Source organism: Electrona antarctica (genome assembly GCF_951216825.1).
Source record: "Electrona antarctica genome assembly, chromosome: 11".
Taxonomy (NCBI): domain Eukaryota; kingdom Metazoa; phylum Chordata; class Actinopteri; order Myctophiformes; family Myctophidae; genus Electrona; species Electrona antarctica.
In genome coordinates this window covers 16,754,407-16,779,202 of record NC_136792.1, presented here as the reverse complement: position 1 = coordinate 16,779,202, position 24,796 = coordinate 16,754,407, and the positions used below count along the sequence as shown (strand labels likewise).

The window sequence follows — 24,796 nt, the reverse complement described above, 5'->3', positions numbered from 1 at the left end:
TGGACATGTTTGCCTGAAAAGGAATCTTTGAAATGTTTCATAGTTTTAGAAATATAGTGCTTTAAATGTGAGAAATTTATAATGGCAGATAGTGGCACGTCAAAATCACTTTCACCTAGAAACTCCATTCACACGTTTTATAATTCAGCTTACTGTGGAGACACATGCTTGAACTTTTTACTTTGAAATGTTTTGTAGTTTCTGAGTTATTTAAGTTAAACGCCCAATGCATTCCCAATGGCAATAGCACAAACTTTGGCATGCTACTAGTCCTACATACTTACACCTAGAAACCCCATTCAAACCTATTTAGGTTCATCTTACGGTGGACATGTTTGCCTGAAAAGGAATCTTTGAAATGTTTCATCGTTTTAGAAATATAGTGCTTTCAAATTTGAGACATTTACAATGGGGCTCAATGGCAGATATTGGCACGTCAAAAAATCACTTTCACCTAGAAACTCCATTCACACTTTTTATAATTCAGCTTTCTGTGGAGACACATGCTGGAACTTTTTACTTTGAAATGTTTTGTAGTTTCTGAGTTATTTAAGTTAAACGCCCAATGCATTCCCAATGGCAATAGCACAAACTTTGGCATGCTACTAGTCCTACATACTTACACCTAGAAACCCCATTCAAACCTATTTAGGTTCATCTTACGGTGGACATGTTTGCCTGAAAAGGAATCTTTGAAATGTTTCATCGTTTTAGAAATATAGTGCTTTCAAATTTGAGAAATGTACAATGGGGCTCAATGGCAGATATTGGCAAGTAAAGATTTGAGTGGGGTTCAAACCCACAACCTCCAGATCATGTAACCAGTGTGCTAAGTCACTGAGCTACTTGCTACCTGCAACAACACAGTTTGCCTTTCCCTTTGAGTAACAACACTTATACAAAAATAAAATACAAAAAATAATATAACAGGAGATTTGTCTTTTGTTTCTTGTGCTGTTGTTTATCTCTAGAGGTTTGAATGCTTATGAACCACAATGGAAACAAGTCTCTGGCTCTTATATCATAATTTTTTTTGCTTTTTGTACAAAGCAAGCACATTGGCTCACTGGGTACAGAGCCTGCCTGGGAATCAGGAGGCTGCAGGTTCAAGTCCTGCCTCTGACATAGTGTCCCAAAATCATGAAAATATGACAAACCATGGACTATAGTATGTCGTTTTTTCATGATTTTCATCTTTTTTTCAAATCCTCCAAAATCATGAAAAACGACATGCTATAGTATGCCGTCCGAAACCATGAACTATAGTATGTAGTTTTTTCATGATTTTCATCTTTTTTTCAAATCCTCCAAAATCATGAAAAACGACATGCTATAGTATGCCGTCCGAAAAAGATTATAACTTTGGCATGCTACTAGTCCTACATACTTACACCTAGAATCCCCATTCAAACCTATTTAGGTTCATCTTACGGTGGACATGTTTGCCTGAAAAGGAATCTTTGAAATGTTTCATAGTTTTAGAAATATAGTGCTTTAAATGTGAGAAATTTATAATGGCAGATAGTGGCACGTCAAAATCACTTTCACCTAGAAACTCCATTCACACGTTTTATAATTCAGCTTACTGTGGAGACACATGCTGGAACTTTTTACTTTGAAATGTTTTGTAGTTTCTGAGTTATTTAAGTTAAACGCCCAATGCATTCCCAATGGCAATAGCACACACTTTGGCATGGTACTAGTCCTACATACTTACACCTAGAAACCCCATTCAAACCTATTTAGGTTCATCTTACGGTGGACATGTTTGCCTGAAAAGGAATCTTTGAAATGTTTCATCGTTTTAGAAATATAGTGCTTTCAAATTTGAGACATTTACAATGGGGCTCAATGGCAGATATTGGCACGTCAAAAAAGCACTTTCACCTAGGAACTCCATTCACACTTTTTATAATTCAGCTTTCTGTGGAGACACATGCTGGAACTTTTTACTTTGAAATGTTTTGTAGTTTCTGAGTTATTTAAGTTAAACGCCCAATGCATTCCCAATGGCAATAGCACAAACTTTGTTATGCTACTAGTCCTACATACTTACACCTAGAAACCCCATTCAAACCTATTTAGGTTCATCTTACGGTGGACATGTTTGCCTGAAAAGGAATCTTTGAAATGTTTCATCGTTTTAGAAATATAGTGCTTTCAAATTTGAGACATTTACAATGGGGCTCAATGGCAGATATTGGCACGTCAAAAAAGCACTTTCACCTAGGAACTCCATTCACACTTTTTATAATTCAGCTTTCTGTGGAGACACATGCTGGAACTTTTTACTTTGAAATGTTTTGTCGTTTCTGAGTTATTTAAGTTAAACGCCCAATGCATTCCCAATGGCAATAGCACAAACTTTGTTATGCTACTAGTCCTACATACTTACACCTAGAAACCCCATTCAAACCTATTTAGGTTCATCTTACGGTGGACATGTTTGCCTGAAAAGGAATCTTTGAAATGTTTCATCGTTTTAGAAATATAGTGCTTTCAAATTTGAGACATTTACAATGGGGCTCAATGGCAGATATTGGCACGTCAAAAAAGCACTTTCACCTAGAAACTCCATTCACACTTTTTATAATTCAGCTTTCTGTGGAGACACATGCTGGAACTTTTTACTTTGAAATGTTTTGTAGTTTCTGAGTTATTTAAGTTAAACGCCCAATGCATTCCCAATGGCAATAGCACAAACTTTGGCATGCTACTAGTCCTACATACTTACACCTAGAAACCCCATTCAAACCTATTTAGGTTCATCTTACGGTGGACATGTTTGCCTGAAAAGGAATCTTTGAAATGTTTCATCGTTTTAGAAATATAGTGCTTTCAAATTTGAGACATTTACAATGGGGCTCAATGGCAGATATTGGCACGTCAAAAAAGCACTTTCACCTAGAAACTCCATTCACACTTTTTATAATTCAGCTTTCTGTGGAGACACATGCTGGAACTTTTTACTTTGAAATGTTTTGTAGTTTCTGAGTTATTTAACTTAAACGCCCAATGCATTCCCAATGGCAATAGCACAAACTTTGGCATGGTACTAGTCCTACATACTTACACCTAGAAACCCCATTCAAACCTATTTACGTTCATCTTACGGTGGACATGTTTGCCTGAAAAGGAATCTTTGAAATGTTTCATCGTTTTAGAAATATAGTGCTTTCAAATTTGAGACATTTACAATGGGGCTCAATGGCAGATATTTGCACGTCAAAAAAGCACTTTCACCTAGAAACTCCATTCACACTTTTTATAATTCAGCTTTCTGTGGAGACACATGCTGGAACTTTTTACTTTGAAATGTTTTGTAGTTTCTGAGTTATTTAAGTTAAACGCCCAATGCATTCCCAATGGCAATAGCACAAACTTTGGCATGCTACTTCAGAATGGGGGTCAATGGCAGATTTTGGCAAGTAAAGATTTGAGTGGGGTTTGAACCCACAATCTCCAGGTCATGCAGCCAGTGTGCTAAATCACTGATCTACTTGCTACCTGCCACAACACAGTCTGCTGTTCCCTTTGAGTACAACATTGATACAAAAATAAAATACAAAAAATAAAATAACAGGAGATTTGTCTATTGTTTCTTTTGCTGTTGTTTATCTCTAGACGTTCGAATGTTTATGAACCACAATGGAAACAACTCTCTGGCTCTTCTGTCATTATCTACTCAGCCTTTTAAGAACAGCATGCACAGTGGCTCACTGGGTACAGAGCCTGCCTGGGAATCAGGAGGCTGCAGGTTCAAGTCCTGCCTCTGCCATAGTGTCCCAAAATCATGAAAATATGACAAACCATGGACTATAGTATGTAGTTTTTTCATGATTTTCATCTTTTTTTCAAATCCTCCAAAATCATGAAAAACGACATGCTATAGTATGCCGTCCGAAACCATGAACTATAGTATGTCGTTTTTTCATGATTTTCATCTTTTTTTCAAATAGTCCAAAATCACGAAAAACGACATGCTATAGTATGCCGTCCGAAAAAGTATATAACTTTGGCATGCTACTAGTTCTACATACTTACACGTAGAATCCCCATTCAAACCTATTTAGGTTCATCTTACGGTGGACATGTTTGCCTGAAAAGGAATCTTTGAAATGTTTCATAGTTTTAGAAATATAGTGCTTTAAATGTGAGAAATGTATAATGGCAGATAGTGGCACGTCAAAATCACTTTCACCTAGAAACTACATTCACACGTTTTATAATTCAGCTTACTGTGGAGACACATGCTGGAACTTTTTACTTTGAAATGTTTTGTAGTTTCTGAGTTATTTAAGTTAAACGCCCAATGCATTCCCAATGGCAATAGCACAAACTTTGGCATGCTACTAGTCCTACATACTTACACCTAGAAACCCCATTCAAACCTATTTAGGTTCATCTTACGGTGGACATGTTTGCCTGAAAAGGAATCTTTGAAATGTTTCATCGTTTTAGAAATATAGTGCTTTCAAATTTGAGACATTTACAATGGGGCTCAATGGCAGATATTGGCACGTCAAAAAAGCACTTTCACCTAGAAACTCCATTCACACTTTTTATAATTCAGCTTTCTGTGGAGACACATGCTGGAACTTTTTACTTTGAAATGTTTTGTAGTTTCTGAGTTATTTAAGTTAAACGCCCAATGCATTCCCAATGGCAATAGCACAAACTTTGGCATGCTACTAGTCCTACATACTTACACCTAGAAACCCCATTCAAACCTATTTAGGTTCATCGTACGGTGGACATGTTTGCCTGAAAAGGAATCTTTGAAATGTTTCATCGTTTTAGAAATATAGTGCTTTCAAATTTGAGACATTTACAATGGGGCTCAATGGCAGATATTGGCACGTCAAAAAAGCACTTTCACCTAGAAACTCCATTCACACTTTTTATAATTCAGCTTTCTGTGGAGACACATGCTGGAACTTTTTACTTTGAAATGTTTTGTAGTTTCTGACTTATTTAAGTTAAACGCCCAATGCATTCCCAATGGCAATAGCACAAACTTTGGCATGCTACTTCAGAATGGGGGTCAATGGCAGATTTTGGCAAGTAAAGATTTGAGTGGGGTTTGAACCCACAATCTCCAGGTCATGCAGGCAGTGTGCTAAGTCACTGATCTACTTGCTACCCGCAACAACACAGTCTGCTGTTCCCTTTGAGTACAACATTGATACAAAAATAAAATACAAAAAATAAAATAACAGGAGATTTGTCTATTGTTTCTTTTGCTGTTGTTTATCTCTAGACGTTCGAATGTTTATGAACCACAATGGAAACAAGTCTCTGGCTCTTCTGTCATTATCTATTCGGCCTTTTAAGAACAGCATGCACAGTGGCTCACTGGGTACAGAGCCTGCCTGGGAATCAGGAGGCTGCAGGTTCAAGTCCTGCCTCTGACATAGTGTCCCAAAATCATGAAAATATGACAAACCATGGACTATAGTATGTAGTTTTTTCATGATTTTCATCTTTTTTTCAAATCCTCCAAAATCATGAAAAACGACATGCTATAGTATGCCGTCCGAAACCATGAACTATAGTATGTAGTTTTTTCATGATTTTCATCTTTTTTTCAAATCCTCCAAAATCATGAAAAACGACATGCTATAGTATGCCGTCCGAAAAAGATTATAACTTTGGCATGCTACTAGTCCTACATACTTACACCTAGAATCCCCATTCAAACCTATTTAGGTTCATCTTACGGTGGACATGTTTGCCTGAAAAGGAATCTTTGAAATGTTTCATAGTTTTAGAAATATAGTGCTTTAAATGTGAGAAATTTATAATGGCAGATAGTGGCACGTCAAAATCACTTTCACCTAGAAACTCCATTCACACGTTTTATAATTCAGCTTACTGTGGAGACACATGCTGGAACTTTTTACTTTGAAATGTTTTGTAGTTTCTGAGTTATTTAAGTTAAACGCCCAATGCATTCCCAATGGCAATAGCACACACTTTGGCATGCTACTAGTCCTACATACTTACACCTAGAAACCCCATTCAAACCTATTTAGGTTCATCTTACGGTGGACATGTTTGCCTGAAAAGGAATCTTTGAAATGTTTCATCGTTTTAGAAATATAGTGCTTTCAAATTTGAGACATTTACAATGGGGCTCAATGGCAGATATTGGCACGTCAAAAAAGCATTTTCACCTAGGAACTCCATTCACACTTTTTATAATTCAGCTTTCTGTGGAGACACATGCTGGAACTTTTTACTTTGAAATGTTTTGTAGTTTCTGAGTTATTTAAGTTAAACGCCCAATGCATTCCCAATGGCAATAGCACAAACTTTGTTATGCTACTAGTCCTACATACTTACACCTAGAAACCCCATTCAAACCTATTTAGGTTCATCTTACGGTGGACATGTTTGCCTGAAAAGGAATCTTTGAAATGTTTCATCGTTTTAGAAATATAGTGCTTTCAAATTTGAGACATTTACAATGGGGCTCAATGGCAGATATTGGCACGTCAAAAAAGCACTTTCACCTAGGAACTCCATTCACACTTTTTATAATTCAGCTTTCTGTGGAGACACATGCTGGAACTTTTTACTTTGAAATGTTTTGTAGTTTCTGAGTTATTTAAGTTAAACGCCCAATGCATTCCCAATGGCAATAGCACAAACTTTGTTATGCTACTAGTCCTACATACTTACACCTAGAAACCCCATTCAAACCTATTTAGGTTCATCTTACGGTGGACATGTTTGCCTGAAAAGGAATCTTTGAAATGTTTCATCGTTTTAGAAATATAGTGCTTTCAAATTTGAGACATTTACAATGGGGCTCAATGGCAGATATTGGCACGTCAAAAAAGCACTTTCACCTAGAAACTCCATTCACACTTTTTATAATTCAGCTTTCTGTGGAGACACATGCTGGAACTTTTTACTTTGAAATGTTTTGTAGTTTCTGAGTTATTTAAGTTAAACGCCCAATGCATTCCCAATGGCAATAGCACAAACTTTGGCATGCTACTAGTCCTACATACTTACACCTAGAAACCCCATTCAAACCTATTTAGGTTCATCTTACGGTGGACATGTTTGCCTGAAAAGGAATCTTTGAAATGTTTCATCGTTTTAGAAATATAGTGATTTCAAATTTGAGACATTTACAATGGGGCTCAATGGCAGATATTGGCACGTCAAAAAAGCACTTTCACCTAGAAACTCCATTCACACTTTTTATAATTCAGCTTTCTGTGGAGACACATGCTGGACCTTTTTACTTTGAAATGTTTTGTAGTTTCTGAGTTATTTAACTTAAACGCCCAATGCATTCCCAATGGCAATAGCACAAACTTTGGCATGCTACTAGTCCTACATACTTACACCTAGAAACCCCATTCAAACCTATTTACGTTCATCTTACGGTGGACATGTTTGCCTGAAAAGGAATCTTTGAAATGTTTCATCGTTTTAGAAATATAGTGCTTTCAAATTTGAGACATTTACAATGGGGCTCAATGGCAGATATTTGCACGTCAAAAAAGCACTTTCACCTAGAAACTCCATTCACACTTTTTATAATTCAGCTTTCTGTGGAGACACATGCTGGAACTTTTTACTTTGAAATGTTTTGTAGTTTCTGAGTTATTTAAGTTAAACGCCCAATGCATTCCCAATGGCAATAGCACAAACTTTGGCATGCTACTTCAGAATGGGGGTCAATGGCAGATTTTGGCAAGTAAAGATTTGAGTGGGGTTTGAACCCACAATCTCCAGGTCATGCAGCCAGTGTGCTAAATCACTGATCTACTTGCTACCTGCCACAACACAGTCTGCTGTTCCCTTTGAGTACAACATTGATACAAAAATAAAATACAAAAAATAAAATAACAGGAGATTTGTCTATTGTTTCTTTTGCTGTTGTTTATCTCTAGACGTTCGAATGTTTATGAACCACAATGGAAACAACTCTCTGGCTCTTCTGTCATTATCTACTCAGCCTTTTAAGAACAGCATGCACAGTGGCTCACTGGGTACAGAGCCTGCCTGGGAATCAGGAGGCTGCAGGTTCAAGTCCTGCCTCTGACATAGTGTCCCAAAATCATGAAAATATGACAAACCATGGACTATAGTATGTAGTTTTTTCATGATTTTCATCTTTTTTTCAAATCCTCCAAAATCATGAAAAACGACATGCTATAGTATGCCGTCCGAAACCATGAACTATAGTATGTCGTTTTTTCATGATTTTCATCTTTTTTTCAAATAGTCCAAAATCACGAAAAACGACATGCTATAGTATGCCGTCCGAAAAAGTATATAACTTTGGCATGCTACTAGTTCTACATACTTACACGTAGAATCCCCATTCAAACCTATTTAGGTTCATCTTACGGTGGACATGTTTGCCTGAAAAGGAATCTTTGAAATGTTTCATAGTTTTAGAAATATAGTGCTTTAAATGTGAGAAATGTATAATGGCAGATAGTGGCACGTCAAAATCACTTTCACCTAGAAACTACATTCACACGTTTTATAATTCAGCTTACTGTGGAGACACATGCTGGAACTTTTTACTTTGAAATGTTTTGTAGTTTCTGAGTTATTTAAGTTAAACGCCCAATGCATTCCCAATGGCAATAGCACAAACTTTGGCATGCTACTAGTCCTACATACTTACACCTAGAAACCCCATTCAAACCTATTTAGGTTCATCTTACGGTGGACATGTTTGCCTGAAAAGGAATCTTTGAAATGTTTCATCGTTTTAGAAATATAGTGCTTTCAAATTTGAGACATTTACAATGGGGCTCAATGGCAGATATTGGCACGTCAAAAAAGCACTTTCACCTAGAAACTCCATTCACACTTTTTATAATTCAGCTTTCTGTGGAGACACATGCTGGAACTTTTTACTTTGAAATGTTTTGTAGTTTCTGAGTTATTTAAGTTAAACGCCCAATGCATTCCCAATGGCAATAGCACAAACTTTGTTATGCTACTAGTCCTACATACTTACACCTAGAAACCCCATTCAAACCTATTTAGGTTCATCTTACGGTGGACATGTTTGCCTGAAAAGGAATCTTTGAAATGTTTCATCGTTTTAGAAATATAGTGCTTTCAAATTTGAGACATTTACAATGGGGCTCAATGGCAGATATTGGCACGTCAAAAAAGCACTTTCACCTAGGAACTCCATTCACACTTTTTATAATTCAGCTTTCTGTGGAGACACATGCTGGAACTTTTTACTTTGAAATGTTTTGTAGTTTCTGAGTTATTTAAGTTAAACGCCCAATGCATTCCCAATGGCAATAGCACAAACTTTGTTATGCTACTAGTCCTACATACTTACACCTAGAAACCCCATTCAAACCTATTTAGGTTCATCTTACGGTGGACATGTTTGCCTGAAAAGGAATCTTTGAAATGTTTCATCGTTTTAGAAATATAGTGCTTTCAAATTTGAGACATTTACAATGGGGCTCAATGGCAGATATTGGCACGTCAAAAAAGCACTTTCACCTAGAAACTCCATTCACACTTTTTATAATTCAGCTTTCTGTGGAGACACATGCTGGAACTTTTTACTTTGAAATGTTTTGTAGTTTCTGACTTATTTAAGTTAAACGCCCAATGCATTCCCAATGGCAATAGCACAAACTTTGGCATGCTACTTCAGAATGGGGGTCAATGGCAGATTTTGGCAAGTAAAGATTTGAGTGGGGTTTGAACCCACAATCTCCAGGTCATGCAGGCAGTGTGCTAAGTCACTGATCTTGCTACCCGCAACAACACAGTCTGCTGTTCCCTTTGAGTACAACATTGATACAAAAATAAAATACAAAAAATAAAATAACAGGAGATTTGTCTATTGTTTCTTTTGCTGTTGTTTATCTCTAGACGTTCGAATGTTTATGAACCACAATGGAAACAAGTCTCTGGCTCTTCTGTCATTATCTATTCGGCCTTTTAAGAACAGCATGCACAGTGGCTCACTGGGTACAGAGCCTGCCTGGGAATCAGGAGGCTGCAGGTTCAAGTCCTGCCTCTGACATAGTGTCCCAAAATCATGAAAATATGACAAACCATGGACTATAGTATGTAGTTTTTTCATGATTTTCATCTTTTTTTCAAATCCTCCAAAATCATGAAAAACGACATGCTATAGTATGCCGTCCGAAACCATGAACTATAGTATGTCGTTTTTTCATGATTTTCATCTTTTTTTCAAATAGTCCAAAATCACGAAAAACGACATGCTATAGTATGCCGTCCGAAAAAGATTATAACTTTGGCATGCTACTAGTCCTACATACTTACACCTAGAATCCCCATTCAAACCTATTTAGGTTCATCTTACGGTGGACATGTTTGCCTGAAAAGGAATCTTTGAAATGTTTCATAGTTTTAGAAATATAGTGCTTTAAATGTGAGAAATTTATAATGGCAGATAGTGGCACGTCAAAATCACTTTCACCTAGAAACTCCATTCACACGTTTTATAATTCAGCTTACTGTGGAGACACATGCTGGAACTTTTTACTTTGAAATGTTTTGTAGTTTCTGAGTTATTTAAGTTAAACGCCCAATGCATTCCCAATGGCAATAGCACAAACTTTGGCATGCTACTAGTCCTACATACTTACACCTAGAAACCCCATTCAAACCTATTTAGGTTCATCTTACGGTGGACATGTTTGCCTGAAAAGGAATCTTTGAAATGTTTCATCGTTTTAGAAATATATTGCTTTCAAATTTGAGACATTTACAATGGGGCTCAATGGCAGATATTGGCACGTCAAAAAAGCACTTTCACCTAGAAACTCCATTCACACTTTTTATAATTCAGCTTTCTGTGGAGACACATGCTGGAACTTTTTACTTTGAAATGTTTTGTAGTTTCTGAGTTATTTAAGTTAAACGCCCAATGCATTCCCAATGGCAATAGCACAAACTTTGGCATGCTACTAGTCCTACATACTTACACCTAGAAACCCCATTCAAACCTATTTAGGTTCATCGTACGGTGGACATGTTTGCCTGAAAAGGAATCTTTGAAATGTTTCATCGTTTTAGAAATATAGTGCTTTCAAATTTGAGACATTTACAATGGGGCTCAATGGCAGATATTGGCACGTCAAAAAAGCACTTTCACCTAGAAACTCCATTCACACTTTTTATAATTCAGCTTTCTGTGGAGACACATGCTGGAACTTTTTACTTTGAAATGTTTTGTAGTTTCTGACTTATTTAAGTTAAACGCCCAATGCATTCCCAATGGCAATAGCACAAACTTTGGCATGCTACTAGTCCTACATACTTACACCTAGAAACCCCATTCAAACCTATTTAGGTTCATCTTACGGTGGACATGTTTGCCTGAAAAGGAATCTTTGAAATGTTTCATAGTTTTAGAAATATAGCGCTTTCAAATTTGAGAAATGTACAATGGGGCTCAATGGCAGATATTGGCAAGTAATGATTTGAGTGGGGTTTGAACCCACAACCTCCAGATCATGTAACTAGTGTGCTAAGTCACTGAGCTACTTGCTACCTGCCACAACACAGTTTGCCTTTCCCTTTGAGTAACACACAAAAAATAAAATAACAGGAGATTTGTTGTTTCTTGTGCTGTTGTTTATCTCTAGAGGTTTGAATGCTTATGAACCACAATGGAAACAAGTCTCTGGCTCTTCTATCATTATCTTTCTTGCTTTTTGTACAAAGCAATCACAGAGAGCCTGCCTGGGAATCAGGAGGCCGCAGGTTCAAGTCCTGGCTCTGACATAGTGCCCCAAAATCATGAAAAAATTACATACTATAGTATGCTGTCTGAAACCACGAACTATAAGGCAGCACTGTTGATTTTTAGACACAGTTAAAACTTATGGTCTAATTTCTACTTTAGTCCTGGTGTATGCCTCCATCTGGTGGTGAGTATGAAACAACGAATATCATTATGTGGATGTAAATCACCACAATATCCTGCATTGGATACATGCACCTTTTATAAAGGGTAAACCAAGAGATGATGGTGGCAGCTATATTGTGATGTTTATTATACTCAATTTCGTGTGAATAGGTATTTTATGATTTGTATATACTTTTCTGTCACAAATACTTGACACAATACAACACAAGCAACGGAAAATGTCAGAAGGATTTCAGAATAGGGAGCCGTGAATCTAAGGGCTCTGGTAGATTGCATAAAATGCAATGTCTTATAAACTTTGTACTGTACATGGGGAACCAGTGTGATACTATCATGGGGACACAACAAGACATGGTGCGTGCGTGCGTGCATGCGTGCATGCGTGCGTGCGTGCGTGCGTGCGAGAGAGAGAGAGAGAGTGCAGAGTGAAAGAGAGAGAGAGAGAAGATAGAGCTCCATCTCAATGAATTAGAATATTTCTAATATAATAATTAGAAAAGTTAATTTTCAAGTAGTATTTAAACCCTTTTTTTGTTTTAATCAGCTCATAAAAATCATGCAAAAGGAGTTAAAAGGACATACAATGAGTGCTGGCATTTTCTTCACCTCAACCTTTAATCAGCTCATGAAAATCAAAAAATCCTATCTCAACAAATTAGAATATTTTACGAGACCACTAAAAAAATATTATTTAAACGAGAAATGTCGACCATCTGAAAAGTATATTAATGTAGGCTACTGTATGCAGTCAATACTTTGTCTGGGCTACAATGGGGCATGGCATGGAGGTGATCAGCCTGTGGCCTGTTGAGGTGTCATGGAAGCCCAGGTTTGTTTGATAACAGCCGTAAATTAATTTGTATTGTTGAGTCTCATGTCTCACAACTTCCTCTTGACACCTTCCTCTTTCTGTGCTTAACTTGGTCAGTTAAGCACAGAAATACCATGGTCAGTACACCAATTATAGTAGTTTTGGCACTGTGGGCCAAACTGCCGAACTGGCCTGACCTGAACCCCACAGAGAATCTAGGTTGTATTGTTTGTTTGTTTGTTTGTTTGTTTGTTTGTTTGTTTGTTTGATTGATTGATTGATTGATTGATTGAAATATTGATTGTTTGCAGAATTACAGTACATTTCAAGCACAACTCAATACAAAGACTGCTAACTGTGAGTGGACGACCCAATAAAGCATTACACTTGTTTACAAGATGGTCCACCTCTTTTCATCAGCCACAGAACAGAACAGGAATTCATCATAAAGTTAGTCATTCGTTTTCTTCGACGGGTGGCTGGCATCTCCCTTAGAGATAGGGTGAGAAGTTCAGTCACACGAGAGAGACTCAGAGTAGAACCGCTGCTCCTTCGCCTGGAAAGGAGCCAGCTTAGGGGGTTCGGGCATCTGGTTAGGATGCCTCTCGGGGGTCTCCCTAGGGAGGTCCTCAACGCATGTCCCACTGGGAGGAGACCCCGGGGCAGACCAAGGCGCAGTTGGAGGAAACACGTCGACTCACTGGCCTTGGAACGTCTCAGAATCCCCCAGGAGGAAGTCACTAATGTTGCTCTGGAGAGGGAAGTCTGGAGCACTCTGGTGGAGCTGTTGCCCCCGTGACCCGACTACGGATAAGCGGTTGAAGATGGATGGATGGATGGAGAACATCTGAGAGTCGCTTTGAATAACTGAACAACTATATAGTAAGAGAAATCTATGCAAATCTGGGAACTAAATCGTTACCAAGAAATGTCTTCACCAATGTGTTTCTAAAGGTGTCTAATAACATGTACTAAAAGTTTGAAATTCAACTCCCGTGGGAAATTGAGTTATTAGCATAATATGCATAATATGCCCATAACATCCTATATAAGGCAAAAAAGTCCAAATTTCATCATTCTTTACGTAACATGTGACATATGAAACTAGGGTGTTTGCATGATTCTGAATCCATTCCAAGCATTAGTTTTGCACAAAAAACACTCCTTGGGAGGAAAACGGCCAAACAAACGTGATGAGGTCAGCACATTTGGTCAAGTGGATATGGCCTAATTTAGCCCAAGGAGTGTTTTTTGTGCATTGGAATGGATTCAGAATCATGCAAACACCCTAGTTTCATATGTCACATGTTACTTAAAGAATGATGAAATTTGGACTTTTTTGCCTTATATAGGATGTTATGGGCATATTATGCATATTATGCTAATAACTCAATTTCCCACGGGAGTTGAATTTCAAACTTTTAGTACATGCTATTAGACACCTTTAGAAACACATTGGTGAAGAAATTTCTTGGTAACGATTTAGTTCCCAGATTTGTCAAATACCTGATAAAATGCCCTTACTAATAGAGTCTCGTATGAGTTACAACATGAATCCTGGTCTTAAAAGGATCCCTGGCTAATAACACAAATATGCCTTAAAACATTATACTTGCCCTCTATAACTAAAATAAAAAGACCACTTTAAATATTTTATTTCTTTCATAAATAAATAATCTTTCACTCAATAGGAACTGCTCCTGTCGCAAGTTGATGATGTCATATGTCCATGGAATGTCATAGGTTGAGGTGAAGAAAATGCCAGCACTCATTGTATGTCCTTTTACATGATTTTATTTACCTCTGAGAATGAAAACGTACGTGTTTCGGCCTGTATGGCCTTCCTCAGCGTTGTGACAAGACAACAGGAAGTGTGGTATTTATGTATGAGATACAATCAACAGTAATTGAACACAGGTGTCAACCGTTATCATCTTACACAGTATCAATAAGAAGTCTCTATTTATGGTATTTATTATATCTTCGAGCCTTGCATCTAGAAGGATTTTGTTTGAACCTGGAGTGCTGCGGATTGTCTGCTACGGCAGTACTTTTCTCTCATGGAATGTCATAGCCCTATGGAATGTATGCCCTATGCTAATAAAAATGAACTTACTACTTCCTAAGGATAATATAATTTATGAGCATCAAAGCAATATTTTAAATACTTTTTATTAGCACGTGCCGCATAAAAAAGGGGTCATTAGCACACTTTTTGTAACTAAAAAGGGTCCATATATGGGCATTCCCTGACCTGTAGTTTCAGCTTCTGGCCCTCAGGCCGTCTTACTGGTTAGTATTTTCTAGCTTAGTGAAATGAACACCTGTTGGTTCATCACATCCACTAATTATCTTTTTTTATACTTTATACTTTATTTTTTATTCTTCTGTTAGGCAGGTTATCTCGGGCATCACAGTTCAATATATATATATGTTACATTTCAGTTGTTATTTGTTATACTGTTATACAAGTCATCCACTTCCTATATACTAAGGTGGCTTCAGTCCTTCACAAAGTTCTCAGATGATCGGTAAAGTCCATGTTTTTTACACATTGATATGTCGTAGATTCATTTCCAGTATTATTATCAGGATGAACAGACTTTCATTTGTAACGGGAAAGAAAAGTATTAACAATAATATCATTAGCAACAAACGTTACATCAACAGCAATAATAACATGAGCAATTACAGAAAGCCAAACAAATACACGAACAGAAGCACACCCCCGAACACCCCCGCCCGTGCCCCCATCCGGCTCTACAGCATACACACATGTCATTCGTACAAAGTTCAGTTTCACCTGTTTTCCTTTACACAGCTATCTTCTCACTTATATATATCCATTATCCCTACACTGAGATCCTCCACTGAGTACCAGTTTCTCCTTTAATTTTTGTTATTAATTTACTTTGAGTTGGGTTCTGTAGCCCGTTAACCCTGAGTGTAATTATACTAATATTTTCATTGTGAACACTAATTATCTTTTGAAAGCACCAATAGTCATTCAGCTGCAAATACTGTCACATCTAGGCCTGTCACACTTACCAGTAGTAGCCTACATAATAGCCTAATCACAATCATTTGAGGTCATCGCAATTATTTTGCATAATCGTCATAATTATCATAATCATTTCCATGTTGAAAAAATGTTAACGTAGTTTCAAGCATTTTTCAAAAATAGCGGAAATAGTAGATCTACAAGCACACACTGTTTAAAACATTGAAGTTATTTGTTATATCTAGATCTGCCCTATGTGGAATGTTTGTGTGCGGAGCCTAAAAGCCAAACAGAAGTGTACGTACATTTTATTTATAAGGCTAAAAAAACAATTCAATTGTTAATCGCAAATTATCTGACAGTCAAACTGTTTGCCAACACCATATTACACTTTGAAGTTCAGGGATCAATTAAGAGCTCCTGGTAAGTACAAGAATGAACGGAAGACCTGCAATGATGGCAGTGACCAGCAGGGAAATTACCCAGTAAGGCTTTAATGCAATAATCCTTGCATTATCATTATTGCATTATTGAATAATGCATCAGAATACAGTATTAGAGGCAGGTCGCAGTGTCTATATCGAGTTTGACATGCAGGATGAATAAATAGCTGGCATGTACGTTTGCATCTTGTCTTGTACAGCCTAATGATGGCGAGGGTGGGTAAGAGAAGAGCTGTACCCTGCCAGATGGTGGGTAATGTGGTTTGCTTTATCTGCCCACCATGCTCACTCTAATTAAACGGAGGAGATTACATTATCGCTGGCTCCCATTCAATCTGCTACTCTACTGAGCGAGGCTTCGGATTGAAGGTGGGGTGGGATTAAAGAGCAGATCATCATTATTTTGCACATTCAGGATTTGAAATGGGTAGGGCACCGTTTAAGTTTCCTAAAACTCATACAGTTCACAATCTATCTGTGTTTTTACCTGCTGTTAGAGAAGACTTGCCGGTTGACACCTGAAGTTTGTCAGATTATGTATGAATGAATGAACCATTGTAAGCGCTTTGAGTAGGCACGTAGTGCATAGAAAAGCGCCATAAAAATGCAATTCATTATTATTATTATTATTAGATTACATTTGGGAGTAGCAGGGGAAATCCAGATACGAGAAGTAGAGCCTGACCGATATTGGTTCAGCCAATCCGTTGCCATTTCACTATTTGGATGACATCAGTAATTATTGGCAATTATGTCAATAGTATCAGTTAAATTATTGACGCTGCTTCAATGTCATGAGGAACCAGAACAAAAGGTCAGAGCCATAGAGTAAGACAGAGTTATGACAACTCCGTTCACTTCATGGGGCCAGTCTCTTTTATGGGGCCAGTTTACGGAATGCATTGGAGTCTATGGGCTCGTGCGAGTACATGAACCACGTGACCAGGCTGTTTTCTGCCCCCTCAATGTCATAACTCTGTCTTACTCTATGGCTCTGGCTCTGGTGAACCTAAACTTATTTCTAACCTTATTCTCAAGAACCGAGCGGTCGGCGGAAAAGATTGAGGGGCGAGATGGTTTAGGACCGAGCGACCGTACCTGATACCATGTAACTGACATGACATCAGCTTGTGACTGTTATGATTTATGACCTCAGCTGCCTGACTCAGTGACAAAACACTTATCTGCATAAGCATATTGATAACACGATGATTGTCCACTACTACTGTATCGGAGGGACTGACTGTATGTGCAATATGAGATGAGATGCATGCTTGTTCCTGGCTCCTGCTCATTCTTTGTTTCCATAATCTGCTAGGGCTGTCATAGATCCACTGTTCTTACTGTATACAGCCTAATTCGCTGTGTGTGTAATAAACTTCAGAAGATATATACTTCATTGTGTTGGCATATGTTCTCCGTGCCTGCGACTCGACTGATCCTCATCCGCACCACCCCAAGGTTTAGAATGATGGAGACTTCTAGAGACCTTATACAGTAGATGGTCATCCAAATCACAACAGTGACTGCAACTTGTTCCTGTTCGCGGATGACTCTGCACTTCTGGTCTCAGACAGGAACAAACTGCAGGTTGAAAAGGCCCTCAGCTCTGAACTCAGTAGAATCTGCACCTGGCTTGCTGATAACAAACTATCCTTACACCTGGGAAAAACTGAATCCATTCTCTTTTGATCAAATAGTAATCTCAGCAAGGCCGACGGCTTACAGTAGTGACAATATTATCACACGTAAAGATGAAATTACCACTATACCTACAGTAGGTTCCATCCTGAAGGCAAATCGTTCTGGTGACCAAAGAACCAGATTCCTGTAGTGTACAGGATCTCCTCACTGGTCAACAAAAACACCTTGAAGACCCTAACTAACAGGAGCCCTCATACAAGGTTTCTTCGACTATGCATGCACTTCTTGGTACCAGGCCCGCTTAATTAAAACAAGCGGCTCCAGACTTCCCAAAACAAACTGGTCAGGCTATATGACTTGGCCCTACTCCCAGAACCTATCTCACCCCTGCCCACTAGGGTTGACAACAGAGTACAGCAACTTGCAATTGACCTTATGCACACCGCTGCCATCTTGCGAGCTGCTAACTGGTCAATATCCTGGTGTCAGTATCATGAACAGTATCCTGGTGTCTGTGAAGTACAGGTGTAAAGGCAGCTCTGTGTAGGATTGTGCATTCATTCAGTCTCATCCCACTGAGCATTATTCAGGCTATTAGATGTCTAAAATACGTCTAAATGGCTGTCTAGTGTCTAAATATGGATTATAAATGGTCTAAAAATGAAAGTTTCTTTTAGCGGTCTAGGCTTAGATTAGACGTTGAAACAATGTCCTTTTCAACGTCTATACTATAGACGTTTAAAAAACTGCTAATCAACATCTAAGCTAAGTTTAGACCACTAAAAAACTTTCATTTTTAGACCAGTTAACCCATTTTTAGACAGACGTCTAATAGCAGACTATTGCTCAGTGGGATGCCATACTGCTTATCAATGATAACAATGAAGTTCTCTCTGGCCTGCGCTCTCACACACAGTGGTAAACATGTTGGCTGCCTGCTCCAAACACCATGAAAAACAATCTGCTTGTACGATCCATTTATTCTTAGAAATTCTTACATAGGGGCATGGTGGCGGTAGCGCTGTCACCTCACAGCTAGAAGGTTCTGGGTTCGATTCAAGCCGGGGACGCTGGGCATGTTCTCTCCTCCGCGTCATCAACACCCATACACTAGCTGGGGTTGGCAAAAGGGCCTTTCTGTGTGTAGTTTGCATGTTCTCCCTGTGTCCCCTAGAGTAGTATACCCACACAATCTAGCCTGACAGAGTGTCATGGGTTCGAGTCCCGACTCCCGATCCCGACAAACTTTGCTGTGTGTCTTTCTTCCCCACATCTCTCTCCTCATTTCCTGTCGACTTACTGTGTAAAAAAAAGGGAAACTCGCCCCTGTCAGGTGATAAGAAGCGGTCTGCTCACTCCTCATGCATTGAAGGAAGCATGGGCTCAGTTCTGTGCTCTCCCCAGGTTGGCAGAGGTAGAGTAGCGCCCAGGATTACAGTTTAGGCAATTGGCACGGGTGAAAAACAATGGGTTACAAAATTATGGGACAAAATATTTTATTTAAAAAATAAGAAATCTTACATAGGCAATACATTTTATATTTGGCAATAATCTACAGCCGGAATGTAGAAATATTTATATTGTTTTATTGGGATACATCACTGAGGATACGTCCCAGGTGCATCCATGCAATGTTTTTTAGTTCTAGTTATTCTATTTATAGTGACTCATAGGAATAGACTACGCAACAACCAGGAACAGTCTGGTGACTACCGGAGAGACGGATGACAGCCGGAATGTAGACGGCACCCGGGAGCGGTATGGGTTAGCGCCCCAGCCTGTGTCCTCCGTGAGGAGGAAGCCCAACAAACCCTTGGTGAGGCCTTTAGTAGGCCCATTCAAGCCGCAAGCGGAGCCTGCAGCAACACCGTTGCTCAGGTGGAGCCATAGCGGATCAAGAATCCACCACTCCTGAATGAAGTGTCTGGTGCTGGGAGTCTGGTGAATGCACAGGTCCTGGATCTGGTGAGAGCAGGAGTGGACCTGGTGAGACGTATAGGCGCGCCAAAATCGTACCTCCCAATCCCGGCAGAGTAGTTCCGGAGTAGTTCCACGGTGACCCGAAACCCTGATGACCTTGGGATACATCACTGAGGATACGTCCCAGGTGCATCCATGCGATGGTTTTTAGTTCTATATGGATTCAATAATCATTGCATACGTTTTTGTACAAGATTTTTTTTTTGTATACATTTCTGACAAGGTATTTGTAATTTGTACCAAAATACTTTTTGGTGTATTTTCGCCATTTGTGGATGTACTGTAGGACTTGATCTAAAATCCTGATCAGCATCAGACTTACAAATCTTGCATTGAAGCACTCTCTTCACCATCTATTGTTAAATTGCCCTGCCCTGAGGCATACATTTAACACCATCTGTACTGCTTGTTTTGCTCACTTGAGTCTACAGAAAGGCCAACGCATTAATGTGACTGAGAGAGTGTGCGTGCGTGTGTGCGTGCGTGTGTCATGGGTTTTTGATTTATTTTTCATAAATAAGTGTTATTGAACACGTCTGTGTGTTGTTTCGAAAATATTAAACCAATGGAAAGTAATAAAAAGCAACTAACTCCTCCCTCTCATGCAAATAATTGACAATATATAAAGTCACAACACCAACTCACAGTCACAAAGTCACAAGACCAACTCTTCAAAATATAAGGTTTTATTAATTTCCTAAAAAAAATATATTTTACATTTCCTGAAAAATGAATATTTTGGAGTTAGGTGGTTTCTTCCGCCAATATCATTACATGTACAATGCACAGTTCACAGGTAATTCAATAACCGATTGTACCATCAACCAACACAAGCTGTTACAACCTCTGAGGCCTTTGGTGCTAAATCATAGAAACACAAACACATGGTAAATGTAGTTGAAATGAAGAGAATTGTGTTCTATTTTGCAGTGTCTCGCCAGGGAGGGAGTCCCTGTAATTCTGCTGCCACATGCAGGAGCAAGCCAGGAACAAAGAGACATGCCAGATGTAGTGTGTCTCATCTTCATTCACATCTGGAATAAAAAACTGCACATGCAGCTTCATCTGGGGCAGTGCTGCCAGGTTACAACCATGGAATGGCTCCAGTTGGATGCCACTCAGCATCACAGAGGACATCCCCAAGGGACTGGATCGGTTTGTGGCATGAGCTACTGGGCTCAGAAGCATCATTTTCTTTTACACTAGTGGAGTCGTTGCTACTACTTTTAAAATGTAATCTTACAAATTACTGATTGTAATAAGTACGGTAATAATATTTTCATCAAAGTAATAATTCACTACCACCTAGGGTCCATTTTGGGTACTGCAGCCTATTAACCTATAGGCTATTTGTCTCCACCAGGCCGAAGGCATGGGGAGAGTTAGCTCTGGTCCATAGCCCTAATGCTAATTCTGCCCTGTATTAAGGCTATGGGACCGATGGCGTCTAGCTCTCGCATGAAATGCAGACCAGCCTCTCTTCTGTAGCGAGAATATAAAGAACGTTTTACCTACTCACCAATACAAAGACGGGTTGTGTAATTAGAAAGCCTACTTTCCTTAGTGGACGCACTCTGAGCACCACACGTATAATATGTACTTTTTGTCCAGAAAGGACAAAAAATACTTTTAGTTACTCCACTGCGCCCTCTACCGATATTGTCAAGAGAAAAACCTCATAGGATAATTTTCCGTCCGGTGAAAACAAGCCCTTTCTGACCAAAAAGTACATATTATACGTGTGGTGGTGGGGGGCTCCGAGTTCCCCAGGTTCTATGTTCCCAAGGTTCTATGTTCCCCACTTACCCCGCAAGAATGTTCCTTGCTTACCCAAAAAAGGTTCTATGTTCCCAGAGTTCTATGTTCCCCACTCAACTATAAAAAAGGTTCTATGTTCCCCACTCAACTAAAAAAGGTTCTATGTTCCCCATTTAGCTATTTAGGTTCTATGTTCCCCATTTGATTAATTAAAAAATCACAAAGTCAGTAGACCTGGCTGCCACATGATGTCTCAGGGGCATGAATAAGACAAACATGAAAAGCCCATAGACTTGGCTGTCACATGACATCACGGTGCGGAATGCTTAAAGCAAACATTACATCAGTGCCCATACCCGAGGCGGGGTTGGCGAAAGGGCCTTTCTGTGTGGAGTTTGCATGTTCTCCCCGTGTCCCCTAGGGTAGGTACCCTCACAAAAAACATGCAGTAATCACCTTTCAGCAGGCCCAATTAAGGAAGAGGAAATGATCACTTCTCCCTAAGGTGGACCCCCCCCCCACTCTGTACATAGTATTTTATTTTTTCCTGTGATGAATTTTGTCGTTATTCTTCATGTCATGTTTATGAATTGATTGCATAGGGCCTAAATGGAAACGAGGATTTTTGTATTTGTTTTTTTGGTGCCATCCCTTTTGGACTAAATGTTTGACTGTACTCTGTTGCTGTTTTTACATCTCTGTCTAATAAACTATTCAATCAATCAAATAGTATTTGTATTAGCGTGAGAACAATGCCTTCCTTAATGACGTTCCATGAATAGAAAGCCCTGTTGATGATGTCACTGGTAGGCGGACTGTCCAGCCACCTCCTATGGTTGAGTGGGGAACATGCTGTAGAACCTTTTTTGGTTGAGTGCAGAGCCATAATGGGGAACATTTTTGAGTGGGGAACATAGAACCTCTTTTTGGTTGAGCGGGGAACATAGAACCTTTTTGGGGGGGCTGGAGGAGTGGGGAACATAGAACCTGGGGAACATAGAACCTGGGGAACAGTAGCCTCGGTCCCAGGCTTACTTATCTGCGAAAAGAAGAGCCTGGTCACAACGTAAGGCAGAGAAGCTATCGGCGGATGTATCCTCCGGAACATCAGTCAGATGTATTTCCCCCGGATACGATATTTTCCCGACCAATCACAACACTTGTTTCATTTGCGGAGAATGTAAACTGATTTGTAAAGCATCAACGTCATTTCCTTGGGCGATACTTCCGCTAAAATCCCGCAACTTCCGCTGATTGTCTTTTCAGCGTAGGTCTTGCCCAAGGACTGTCTAAAGAGGACGAGACACGAAGACCGTAGGCCTACGGGCGACGCCATGTTGCTTATGGTGCTCCATGGAAGGAAAGAAACATGCGCAATGGGCTATATGCAGCCAACACTTCCGCGTTCAGCTTCCTTGGTCTCAACTGCGCATGTTTCTTTCCTTCCATGGAGCACCATGGAGCAACATGGCGTCGCCCGTATGGTCTTCGCGTCTCGTCCTCTTTAGACAGTCCTTGGTCTTGCCCAGGGGGCCAGTGAGGCGCTCCAACGTTGAAGCTCTGGGCCCTAGTGGTAAGAGGAAGGACTGCAGGCGGACCCGTGCACGGACACGTAGGACCATCACTCCCTACGTCACCCCGGACCTCAAATTTGAGGTCCGGAGGAGGTACTTCTGGCAGTCTTCCGGGTGCTTCAAAACGCCACTGAGCAACTTCATCGAAATGAATAGCTTGGGGGCGGGGCTAGTGCTCCAGTTCGGTCTCTATCCTTTATATACTCTATGGTCTTGCCCAGGGTGGGGGAACAGGGATGACCCCTGCATTTAATGCGCTGCTGTCCTCAGAGGTACTATACTAGTGTACATTATGATTATACTATAAGATGTTTGAGCCCAGGGACATTATTGTAAAGAGAAGCTGTCCCTTTCCCTTCTTTGGGTCTTGACTCTCAAGCCATGAGGATGAAGACTGCATAATGCATGTCCATGTCCTAAAACCGAAGCAACGAGCAAAGATAAAAGGAGCATAAAATAGTAAATTGTTTTATTCATTTTTTTTTTACCATGCCACAGAACACTGGCGCGTACAGAGTTGTGCCTGAATTCACACTGAGAAAACACTTTCACACACTGTTACAAAGCTGTAATGAAGAGGGACTTTACTGCACACATGGCAAGAAGAACAACCCTGATTGGATACCAGCTCAAGCCTTGATCTGGTCCTGAGGTAGACAGACATAATCTAAACGACGCTAATCACATCCTTCAAGAACACATCAAATAAAAGGACATCTGCATTATCACAACATAGAAAGATCAAAGAAAACATATTATCAACAAAAGTGCTCTGTTTCTTTTGGTCCACCGAGGAATTCCATTTATAGTGCATGTTCATGTAGAATAGATACATTGAAATGTGTTTTGATGGCACTGAGCGTTGTTGGCTATTTCAGAAGGCATTAGAAATGCCCATAGATGCCAAGGTTTGTCATACAAAGTAAAATCCTTAATTTAACTCCAAAGAGTGCACAAATGGAACCGCTCTACACTATTCAGAGTTAAATTAACACAGAGGATTTTACTAATCATCCTAATGTCTCAGTCCAATGTCACTTTGAAGGGAATATTTTTGAGAGAAGCGTCTACTTTTACAACAAAATTGCTTGGAACTTGCATCAGAGTATCACTCACTATCACAGTATGTTGCCTCCAAGTTGCAATGTTCAGACAATGAATCTACATGGCAGTCTATCTTTAATTAACAATAAACAAACACCCAGAAACATCTACCAACAGCACGAACCCATGTACTCAAGCACATCAATGCTCTATTTATAAAAGAGGCACACGGGAGGGATCTCAATCAAATAAGAGACTTATAAAACACACATTAAGATGTTTCTCAAATCATACCAAATGTAAACACATTGCAAATTACTGTAATACAAAAATACAACATATTTAAAACTATAAGGCCTATGTTAGGCTCACATGAAGGATAAGATACCATGACAGTTTGTACATAACAGCTACACTACGACTGACAATGACCTGCTTATAGTCATTCCATGTCACAATTTTCTTTAATGTTTGTAAAAAAAAAAGAAATAGAAGAAAAAAAAATAAACATTTTGTTTTCACATTTTCCTCAAGTCTATCTCATAGAAACTTCTGCTTCCGTGATAAGACATATATAGTTAATGATTTAAAAACATCTAGCCAGATTGGGGCTCTTTGAATTTG

At 39.3% G+C, this 24,796-nt stretch overlaps 1 protein-coding gene across 1 annotated transcript in view; it reads right to left on the bottom strand.

The window, feature by feature from the left end:
• LOC306932019 (transmembrane protease serine 5-like) overlaps positions 1-20,933 on the bottom strand; it is a gene marked incomplete at its 5' end in the record, with an annotated part of 39,331 nt that extends 18,398 nt beyond the window's left edge. The window contains 1 exon segment of the mRNA XM_079513724.1: positions 20,735-20,933. Within this exon segment, the coding sequence (XP_079369850.1) occupies positions 20,735-20,933 (199 nt within the window).
• Between the last annotated feature and the right edge of the window lie 3,863 nt (positions 20,934-24,796).